The sequence below is a fragment of the Mus caroli genome, chromosome 11 (genome assembly GCF_900094665.2).
Source record: "Mus caroli chromosome 11, CAROLI_EIJ_v1.1, whole genome shotgun sequence".
NCBI lineage: Eukaryota > Metazoa > Chordata > Mammalia > Rodentia > Muridae > Mus > Mus caroli.
This window is the reverse complement of record NC_034580.1, coordinates 48,573,258-48,584,136: the sequence shown is the minus strand read 5'-3', so window position 1 is coordinate 48,584,136 and position 10,879 is coordinate 48,573,258. Positions and strand designations below refer to the sequence as shown.

The 10,879-nt window shown below is 51.8% G+C and overlaps 1 protein-coding gene and 1 pseudogene across 1 annotated transcript; one reads left to right on the top strand and one right to left on the bottom strand.

The window, feature by feature from the left end:
• The window catches only part of LOC110304483, a 9,694-nt pseudogene extending 6,694 nt beyond the window's left edge, over nt 1-3,000 (bottom strand).
• A 1,624-nt stretch (nt 3,001-4,624) lies between these two features.
• Il13 (interleukin 13) lies at nt 4,625-8,023 on the top strand. The gene is made up of 4 exons (XM_021178487.1): nt 4,625-4,833; nt 6,131-6,184; nt 6,771-6,875; nt 7,190-8,023. The coding sequence occupies exons 1-4, from the start codon at nt 4,693-4,695 to the stop codon at nt 7,283-7,285; spliced, it is 396 nt and encodes a 131-aa protein (XP_021034146.1). The 5' UTR covers nt 4,625-4,692; the 3' UTR covers nt 7,286-8,023.
• Nucleotides 8,024-10,879: the final 2,856 nt, after the last annotated feature.

Here is a 10,879-nt window from a genome sequence, read left to right as displayed (position 1 = left end):
AGGAAGGAAGGAAGGAAGGAAGGAAGGAAGGGAGGGAGGAAGGGAGGAGGAAGGGAGGAAGAAGGAAGGAAGGAAGGAAAGAAGGAAAGAAGGAAAGAAGGAAAGAAGGAAAGAAGGAAAGAAGGAAGGCGGAAGGAAGGAAGGAAGAGAGGGAGGAAGGGAGGAGGAAGGAAGGAAGGAAGGAAGGAAGGAAGGAAGAGAGGGAGGAAGGGAGGAGGAAGGGAGGAAGAAGGAAGGAAGGAAGGAAGGAAGGAAGGAAGGAAGGAAGGAAGGAAGGAAAGAAGGAAAGAAGGAAGGCGGAAGGAAGGAAGGAAGAGAGGGAGGAAGGGAGGAAGAAGGAAGGAAGGAAGGCGGAAGGAAGGAAGGAAGGAAGGAAAGAAGGAAGGCGGAAGGAAGGAAGGGAGGGAGGGAGGGAGGGAAGGAGGGATCTTGTTCATGTCTATCATAACAAATAACATCGGCTGCTCCAAAGCACCTCACTGATAATTAGAGCACAAAGACCAAGAAAAATCCATTCACTTTCCAGAGAAAGGCTGAGGGAAGACATAGATTCAAAAGGACTTGGGCTCTGGAGTCTCAGAAAGACAGACGATTAAAATTCTGAAAAATTTCCATCTAAAATTTTATATTTAGCTAAACTGTATACTTATTTGATATTAATAAAAGATATTTAGATGCATGAGTTCTGACAAACTTTACCTTTTATACACCTTTCAGTAGAAAGCTTCAGAAGGCTGGGGAGGTGGCTCACTGTGGGGAAAATGCCTGCTTTGCAAACACGAGGGCCTGAGTTCGGATCCTCCACACTCACGTCTATAGGCTGGGCACGGCACGGCGGAGCGTGCCTGCACCCCAGGGTTTCCTGGTCAACCAGACTACCTATATCAACAAGGTCCGATGTCGGTGAGAGACCCTGTCTCAAAAAAGTAATGGAGCCGGGCGGTGGTGGCGCACGCCTTTAATCCCTGCACTTGGGAGGCAGAGATAGGCGGATTTCTGAGTTCGAGGCCAGTCTGGTCTACAAAGTGAGTTCCAGGACAGCCAGGACTATACGGAGAAACCCTGTCTCGACCCCCACCCCCCCAAAAAAATTAACTACAAAAATAATTAAAAACCTAAAAGAAAGTTCCCACAGGTTTCTCGCAGAGACAAAGGAAAAGCTGGGAGCAAGGACTGGGAGAACAGAGGGTGGGACAAGGGCATGCCCCTGCACTGCGCGTGCGCATGCGCACAAGTGCCCTGCAAGGACAGAGTGTGTAGTTCCCTACCAAGGCCACGGGATAGACTTCTGGGGAGGATAATCTGGGGTTAAATTCACTGAAGAAGAGAGCGGGGAGGGAAGCAAGGGGGGAGGTGAGGAGGAAGGGAAACTACGGGACAGGCAGAGGAACTGAGTCTGAGGTTAGCCTGGTCTAGGTAGGGAGACCTTGACTCCAAAAACACAAACGATAATAAGAAATCTTGTAGTACCTGAGATCTGTATCCTACTTGCAAGCTAAGGAAGCCCACTGCCACAGACTAACAGAAGCCAGCAGAAGAGAGGTATCTGCCACAGCCAGGGAGGTAGAATGCCAGCCCTGTCCTTGAATGTCCCGAATCCCAGTCCTAGCAAGGTGCAGAGCCAGACCATTCAGTGCACAGGGTGGGCTGGAGCAGGAAAGCGAAAGCCGCAGGTTAGGGACCTGGCCTTTTCTGTTGAGTAGTCAGTTGCCTGCCTTTTGCTCTGAGGAAGGCGGAATCTTTTCCTGGATCTTGTGTTTTGCAGACACCTTTAAAAGCTAAGTGCAACCGGGGTTAAGAGTGGGAGACCCTGTTGAGAACTGAGAGCCACTCTGCTGGGGTTTTCTTTTGAAATTCATGGCAAATAAAACGTCTCTGAAAATCGAATAAGCAGTTGTACTTAATCAAACAGCTCACACTGTCCGCATTCTTGCCAATTTACCACCCTTTCTCTGCAAGAGACCCAGTGCCTGGGGCAATCCAGAAACACAGCAGGAGCTGTCCTGAAATTCCAGCGGGTTCCAAGGTGAGCAGAGGGGCAGGCAGGAACATTCTCCCGATCAAGTTACTTTTGGAAACCTGCAAACTGCCCAGCTGCAGGCTGTGGGCTCATGAGTGTCCTGAGCCCAGGCCACGCCCACCAATAGTTTGTGTATATTGGTTTCCTGTGGTGTAATAGATAATTGGAGCAGGCTGGCCCCAACTTTAGGGCATCCAACCTTTTGACATTGTCATCTACAAAGTTCACATTCAAGAACAAAAATGAAGTTTTACACACACACACACACACACACACACAGAGAAAGACAGACAGACAGACGGACAGACAGACACACACACACACATACACACACACACACACACACAGGGTGGGGGGTCTTGTGTTTAAATCGTCACGTTTCAGTATGTTTAAGATTGTGTGCATGGCTGCTTTTGTAGCTTCAAGTTGGACATACTAAAACTGCAGGCCAGCAAGCTAAGCAAATCTAGCTTTTGTCTCAAAAAAAAAAAAAAAAAATCAAAGGCGGGGGGGGGGGGGGGGGGGGGTGGGGTGGGGTAAGCTGAATAGTGGTGGCATTTGCCTTTAATCCCAGCACTTGGAACACAGAGGCAGGTGGATCTGAGTTCAAGACCGGCCTGATCTACAGAGCGAGTTCTAGGATACTCGGGGCTACACAGGGAAACTCTACCTCGGGGGTAGGGGAGTTCTCAATTCTCCCACTGCAGCGGGGCGGTGGCCCCTCTCCTGGTGGCGTGTTGGTGGCAGAGGCAAGGGGCAGATGCAGGCGCGCGATGTTCGAGGGTGCGCAAAGGCGCTTGGGACACTGATCCAGCGGTCCAGCCGGGACCGTCCCGTTTCGCACACGGGGTGGTGGCCACTTCCCCAGGGGACAGCTCTGGCCGCGCCTTCCCGGAGACCAAGGAGGAGGCGGCGCGGGCGTCCTCTTATCGACCCCATCTCCCGTTACATAAGGCCGCGCCCCTATCTCCGCGGGCCATCGCCGCGCCAGTGCGCCTTCTCCCACGCGCGGGGGGGGGGGCGCCTACCTACTGCTCCCCGCATGCCTTCTGCTTGTCTTGAGGGGCAGGGGCGGTTGACTCACCCATGCAGCGCCCAAGGTGTTTCCCCAAGCCTTTCCTCACCCCAGGAGACCTCCAAGGGATCTGCCACCTTGCCCTGTCCTCCAGATTGAGAAACTGAGGCCCCACAGGGGTCACTTGGCTGGGCAAGGCACTTCAAATCCCGGGAGGGCACAAGGGACAGACACAGATTTCCAGTTCCCAGATCTGTAGAGGGTCGGGGAGGGGGGCACCTCCACTGTGGACAGAAAGCTGTCATGCTGTGCCCAGTGGGAAGGGAGCTGGGCAGGACTAGGCCCTGCAAGAGTGAGGGCGTCAGGAAATTTGTGAGAAGATGGAGTCTGGCTGAGGAGAAGAAACGGGTGGGGAAAGAGTCTGAGAAAGAAGAGGGGCCATGGAGGGGCCGCTGCTGGCCTGAGGGAGGAAGTGGGTGAGGGTGCATCTTGACATCACTACCCAATAGGCAAATGCTGCGGCCTCTGCAGAGGGTGGGTGGCTCAGTATGAGGAAAGAGTAGGGAAAAGGCTATGTGCGGGTGTCCCAGCAGCAGAGATGCTGCAGCTCCAATCATTTTCAACATTCTGGGAAATTTGAGGCCCTTGCAGGACCTGCGCAGCTTTTGCGGAGACGTGGAGGTTGGGGTAGGGGTGGGAGTTGGGGAAGTGTGATGGCCACGGTCTCGGACTTATCAACAGCATTAATGCTCTTTGGCCTGGGCTGGAGTTTGGGCAGCCTGCTGCTGGCCCAACCCAGGTATAGTGTCCCAACAAAAGGATCAAGAGAAGACACTGGTGGGCCCGTGTTCAAGCTGCCTACTGGCAGAATTAGCATCAGAAGAGATGTACTCCTTAAAGGTCAGGGGAATACCTGAGCCGGCTGCATTTCAGCCAACCTTTGGGCAGTACAAACGTCTATATCCCTCCCACTCGTGCAGCTGAGGAACAATAGTGTGGTCGGAAGTGACTTCTTAGTCTCTCTGTCCTATTTAAATTTTGTATCCAAACCATGCATTGCTTTGGTGATTTATCAGATACGTTTGTTGAAATTAAGAAGAAAAAAAGAAAAGAAAGAAGGAAGGAAGGAAGGAAGGAAGGAAGGAAGGAAGGAAGGAAGGAAGGGAGGAAGGAAGGGAGGAAGAAAGGAAGAAAGAAAGGAGAAAACTTCCCCAATTCTCACAGCTAATAGACTGATACTCACCTGCCCAGAGGGTGACAAGTACTTAGTGACCAAGGGGTCAGTATTGGGCTGGCTGCCCAGGAGCTTGGGGCAGTCAGCAGGTGGAACTACTGGGGCAGAAGTTAGCTTTGCTCGTGCCCACCGTGGAAATAAACCACCCAGAACCTGGAAACCCTGTCCCAGACCCTTCTCAATAAATCCACTAAATCAGACTCTTTCCTTTAGCGGCCACTGGATTTTCCAAAAAAGAAAAAAAAAATTCAAGATGAGTAAAGATGTGGTTTTCAGATAATGCCCAACAAAGCAGAGACCAGGGGTGAGGCGTCATCACTTTGGTTTATAAAAGCTGCTTCAACAGGCTAAGGCCACAAGCCAGCAGCCTAGGCCAGCCCACAGTTCTACAGCTCCCTGGTTCTCTCACTGGCTCTGGGCTTCATGGCGCTCTGGGTGACTGCAGTCCTGGCTCTTGCTTGCCTTGGTGGTCTCGCCGCCCCAGGGCCAGTGCCGAGATCTGCGTCTCTCCCTCTGACCCTTAAGGAGCTTATTGAGGAGCTGAGCAACATCACACAAGACCAGGTGAGTAGCACACACAGCCCCTTCCCAGAAGAGGTCATGAGCAGGCTGGGTCTGGGCCTGTGTGAATGACAGAAGAAGCCCCCTGGTCACCGGGCTCAAAAATGAGGAAGAAGAGCAGCTAACTTGGGGGGAGAGGGTGCAACAGTGTATGGACAGTAAAGGGTTCCCCCAAAGAAAAGACCTTTACAACAGGACAGGTTTAATCTAAGAAAACCCGTGGAGGAGAAACCACTGGATGGGGAAACCAGACAGCTCTCAGACTGCTCATAGCCTAGGGGTAGTTATGGGGACAGAGAAGGGTTGAGATGTTGGTCCAAAGCTTGCTAGTCAAAGAAGCAAGCAAGAGCGCCAGCTGATCCTTATCTGATCTGATAATGACTGGCTAGTCGTTATCAGGGACGTGCAGGACTGGCGGCCACTGTTTATCCAAAATGGAGGGTTTTCTCAAAATGGCGTGGCCATAGCTAACAGACAGACCTTGCAGGGGTTGGCAGAGTCACTCGAGGCCTGGTCCCACTTCTACCAGCTCGGGACTCTTCCACAGAGGAAAACAGGGATGAGCCAGCAGCTTCCTAGAACTATTTGGCATCTGCCAACTGGATTTTCCATGTCATGTCCAACTGGATTTCCTAACCCATGTCCCTGTCAGGGTTTCAGTCAGTGGGACAGGACGCAGTAACGCCAACTCCTTTCTCTACTGGCAAATCAGCTCACAGCATCTGACCACTGATTACTGCCAAGCCTAGCTCTGGATGCTGTGTTATCTTTATTGACACCTCCAGAGGCTGGCATGGTGGTTTGCTTTTGTGAAGTCCAGGGAGGCTAATGTCAGACTCAAGCCTTTTAAGAATCTCACCTGAGGCCTCGTGTGTGTGTGTGTGTGTGTGTGTGTGTGTGTGTGTTCCTAACATGGTGTCCCATTCAGAGAAGAGAAGTGGTACACTAGGCTCCCACTGCCTCCCACTTGACTTGACTAGGTCAACAGCAGCCTCTCCCACCCCTTCTTAACAAAACCTCACTCTGGCCTTCTCTGTAGACCCCCCATCCTCCTGCCCAGACCGTGGCAAGCTTTCAGATAAGGCATTTCCCCTGCCAACAGCCACTCAGTTTCCCTCTTTCAGCTCCAAGACTCTATTTCCTGCCCTAGCTCCTTATGCAGACTAGACACCGAAGCATAGGGTGTTGAGGGGTTGTCAAGCCAGACTCTATGCTACCCGAGGGATGCTTGTGGGCCCCTGCCTGGCTGGGGCCTGTGACTCCTGCTACCATTCTGCTCACGGTCTCTTTGCTTCCTCAGGCTCCCCTGTGCAACGGCAGCATGGTATGGAGTGTGGACCTGGCAGCTGGCGGGGTAAGGAACCTGGGCTGAGGGGATGTCGCGGCGGTTATTGGCTGTTGGCTTCTTTTCTTTAAGCCCAACTCATGTAGCTAGGGCTTTGCAAACAACCTTCAGAGATGGGCATGCCTAGAATGTCGGGGCTTTAGAGGTTGAGGCAGGAGGATTGCCATGAGTTTGAGGCCAGCCTGGACTATATCGTAAGTTCTTGGCTGGCCTAGGCTACAGAAAGATATCCTGCCTCACAGAACGCAACTGAAAAAGCAAACTCTAGAGCAGCAGGTTCTCAACCTTCCTAATGCTGTGACCCTTAACTACAGTTCCTCATGCTGTGGTGATCCCAACCAGAAACTTGTTTCGTTGCTACTTCATAACTGTAATTTTGCTGCTCTCCTGGGTCATAATGTAAATATTATATGCAAGATGTCTGATATGTGGTCCTCAAAGGGGCTGAGACCCACAGGCTGAGAACCATTGCTCTAGAAGCTACTCTCGTATTCCCCATAATTTAGGCTCCTCCTGCCACCCGTACCCACCTGGCCAGTACAACGGCCTTCCTGTGACCTGAGTCAGGCCTGACATCTGCCCTCTTTTCCTACAGTTCTGTGTAGCCCTGGATTCCCTGACCAACATCTCCAATTGCAATGCCATCTACAGGACCCAGAGGATATTGCGTGGCCTCTGTAACCGCAAGGCCCCCACTACGGTAAGGCCTGGTCTACCCCAGAACCCACTCCTGCTAGCCGGGATGGGCATTCCACGTGTGCGTCCACCCAGGAGCGAGTCCACTGTGGCAGTAGGGATGCAGACTTAGGGCATTACAGTGCCTGGGCTCAAGGGCTCCCAACCTTTATCTGAACCTCAGTATCCACAGTTGTAAAGTAGAGGCAGAGCCAGAAGCCACCTGGCAGGGACTTTTGGTAGCATCTTAAGGGCCTGTCCCTGGAAAGCCCCTGCTGGATGCCAGCTGTTCTTGACCTTGGCGTCCCTCTAATGGATGGGCTTCTCTGTTTTTCACAGGTCTCCAGCCTCCCGGATACCAAAATCGAAGTAGCCCACTTTATAACAAAACTGCTCAACTACACAAAGCAACTGTTTCGCCACGGCCCCTTCTAATGACAAGAGACCATCCTGGGCACCTCAGCTGTGGACTCATCTTCCTTTCTCACATCAGACTTTGCTCGGGGAGAGGCAGGGAGGAGGGTTGGGAAGGAAGGGAGATGCCTCAGCTTTGACCTCAGCCTGCACTGCCTGCCTAGTGCTCGGGGTCTCAGCCTGGCAACACCCCCACCCCACCGCCCGCCGCCCCATCCCATCCCTACAGCAAACTGCAGCAAGACCATGAGTCCAGCCTGTGGCCTGGTCCACACAGGGCAACTGAGGCAGGCAGCAGCTTGAGCATATTTCTTCTTGATTTTATTTATTATGGTTGTGTGTTATTTAAATGAGTCTGTCAGTATCCCGGTGGGGACATGGTTTGCTGCCTATGCCCTGGGGGCTCCAGCATTGAAGCAGTGGGCTCTGGGGTCCCTGGCAATATTACTGTATACACAATTCTGCTACCTCACTGCAGCCTCCAGGTCTTACCCCAGGCAGGAGATGGGAGGGGAGGCCAGAGCAACACTCCTGTCTGCCACGGCAGCAACCAGCCCTCAGCCATGAAATAACTTATTGTTTTGTTCTTATATTTAAAGTATTAAATAGCTTAGCAAAGAGTTAATAATATATGGAAGAATGGCCTGTTACACTCAAGGTGGTGTGTAGTGAATGGGGGGGAGGGTGGTGGGTTTGTCACTGAACAAGTTTTTCATTGACTGTCAAACTAGAAACCGGAAATAAAGATGGTGACAGATAGGCCTGCTTGCTTTGGCTGTCTTTTTTTGGGCCCTTGGGGATGCTGCCCTGTGGGCTCCAAACTGAGGAGCCCAGTGTGGGGTAGGCTGCTCAAAGGAGATAGGAGGAGTGATGGGCAGGACCTGGGCTGAGAGAAAGTAAGTCCTCTGGTCTGTGGCAGACCGAGGAGACACGCCCCCTGTCTACTGTGGGGGAGGGGAGGAGCTTGGGCCAGGAAATGTCTGGGGCAAGCGGGGAACCTCTTGGGTATCTCCTGATGACTGGCCAGCGTTGTCTGTACCACCCACACAGTCTCAGGTCTCCCTTGCCACCCTAGGAGGGCACATAAGAGCCTGAGGCATGGGCTGGAGAGATGGCTCAGTGGTTAGGAGCACTGACTGAGCTGGGCGGTGGTGGCGCAGGCCTTTAATCCCAGCAGATGCAGATGCAGATGCAGATGCAGGCGGATTTCTGAGTTCGAGGCCAGCCTGGTCTACAGAGTGGGTTCCAGGACAGCCAGGGCTACACAGAGAAACCCTGTCTCCAAAAAAACAAAACAACAGCATCAACAAAAAGAGCCCAACGGCATCAACGAAAAGAGCCCGAGGCATGATGCGGGCAGGAGGCTTGTCCAAAGCACATGCTGGGAGGAAATAAAGGCTACATTCTGCCTCCTCTTTCAAAAGTCACCCGCCTAAATGCATGGCTCTTCCCCAGTATACTGCCTGTTTGGATGTCCCCTGGCGATGAGACATTCACAACTTACTTTCTAAGGACAAACTGTTCAGTTTTGTAAGCTGGGATGAACCAGATGACATGTGGGGACTAGGGTAGACAAACATGGAAGACAGCACCCCAGAGCAGGTGGCCTGCCTCTCCCTCACTGGCCCGAAAGCTGGAGTGGTGGGGACATCTGCATCAGTAAACGCTAGCTAACATGATGCCTGGTGGCATCCTTGAGAGGTGCTGCCCAGAGCGAAAAGCCACTGAGAAGGGCAGGAAACTTGTGTGGCAGGCGTGGGGTGGGGGTCAGGGACTGCTCAAACTCTGAATGACAGCAGGAGCCCTCCTGGGACAGACCAGATCTGAGATTCCAGTACTCACAGCTGCATGTCAACCCAGCAACACCAGACTACATGGCAGGGACTTAGCCAACGCATGGGGACTAGTCTCCCCTTCCTGCCTCACTGCCAACAAAGAAGAGAGGCAGAAGAGGCCAAGCAATAGCGCCCAGAGCCAGCTACTCTGCAAGAAAGGGAATATGGATAGCAGGGCAGGACCGGCTTCCAGTTCTGCCAGAGAGGTCGCATTTTCTGAGGACTATCTGTGCTGGCACAGCACCAGCCACCCAGACTGAGTACTGCAGGACATGGTGCCAGACAGAACTTACAGAGGCAGGGAGGAGGATGTCTCCTCCATCTTTCCTGCTGGGAGCACTGCTGGAGAGATCAGGGTGAGCAGTGGTCTTCTCTCCTCCTTCTCTACCCATGGTCTAAAATCAAAGTCTAAATGGACAGTTTTTTGCTTTGTTTTTGTTTTTGTTTTTTTGTTTTGTTTTGTTTTTGAGACAAGCGTTTCTCTCTGTGGCCCTGCCTATTCTGAGACTTGATATGTAGACCAGGTTGGCCTCAAACTCGTATTCACCTGCCTCGACCTCCCCAGTGCTGGTATGAAAGGTGTGCGCCACACTGACCAGCTTGCTTTGTTAAAAAGGGTGAAATGTGTGTGTGTCCATGTATATATATGTATGTGCATGTGTGAATGTGCATGTGTGTGTGACTGTGTGTGCATGTGTATACATGTGTGTATGAGTGTGTGTGTATGTGTGTGCCCATGTATGTACATGTATGTGCATGTGTGAGTGTGAATGTGTGTGACTGTGTGTGTGACTGTGTGTGCATGTGTATACATGTCTGTATGAGTGTGTGTGTATGTGTGTGTGTGTGTATAAGAAGCTAGAGGATAACTGTGGGTGTAATTCCTCAGGAGTCGTCTACCTGGTCTCTATATGTCTCTCACTCACTGGTCTCGATCATTCCTTATTAGGCTATGCTGGCTGGTCAACAACCCCCAAAGATCCTTTAACTTCTGTCTCCCCCGTGCTGCAGTTCTGAGTGTGCACCCCCTGCCCTTTTCCTCATGCTTTAAAGGCAAGCTTTTTACCCACTGAACCCTCTCTCCAGGCCCCAAGAACGGTATTTCTCAAAAACATTTCTGTGCATAGATTATAGCTTCATCTTTACCCAGGTCCCCTAACTGGCCAAAGTGTCAGCCTGTCTATCTGAAATAAGGGAGATGGTTCAGGGGATAAAAAACTCTTGCTATTCAAGCCTGATGACCTAAGTTCAATGCCTGGAACTTGTACAAAAAATCAGACACAGGAGGAGCAACTGATGGAGACAGGAGAATTGCCCTGAAACCCATGGAACAGCTGTCCCTCAAGAAACAGGGAGAGAGAAAAAGGGTTAGAGAGATGGCTCAGAGCCATCTGGTTAAGAGCACTGGCTAATCTTCTAGAGACCCTAGGTTTGACGCCTAGCCCTCCCAATTGACTATAACTCTAGTCCCAGAGGATCTGATGCCCTCTCGTGGCCTCCACGGGTATTGCACACACATGGTGCACAGAGGTATACATGCAGGCAAACCCTTATCATGTAAGATAAGAAAATAAAATCTCAACTGGGCATGTATTGCCCGCGCTTTTGTTCCCCCTGGTAAGAACACGCTCAGGGCAACCGGAATCTTCTGCAGCACAAGCTTTATTGCTTACCCCATCAGGAGCCAGTGGAGAAGAGAGCCAGAGAGAGAGCCAGAGAGAGCGAGATGGCCAGAGAGAGAGAGAGAGAATGGCGGAAACCGTCCCTTTTATGGAGGACT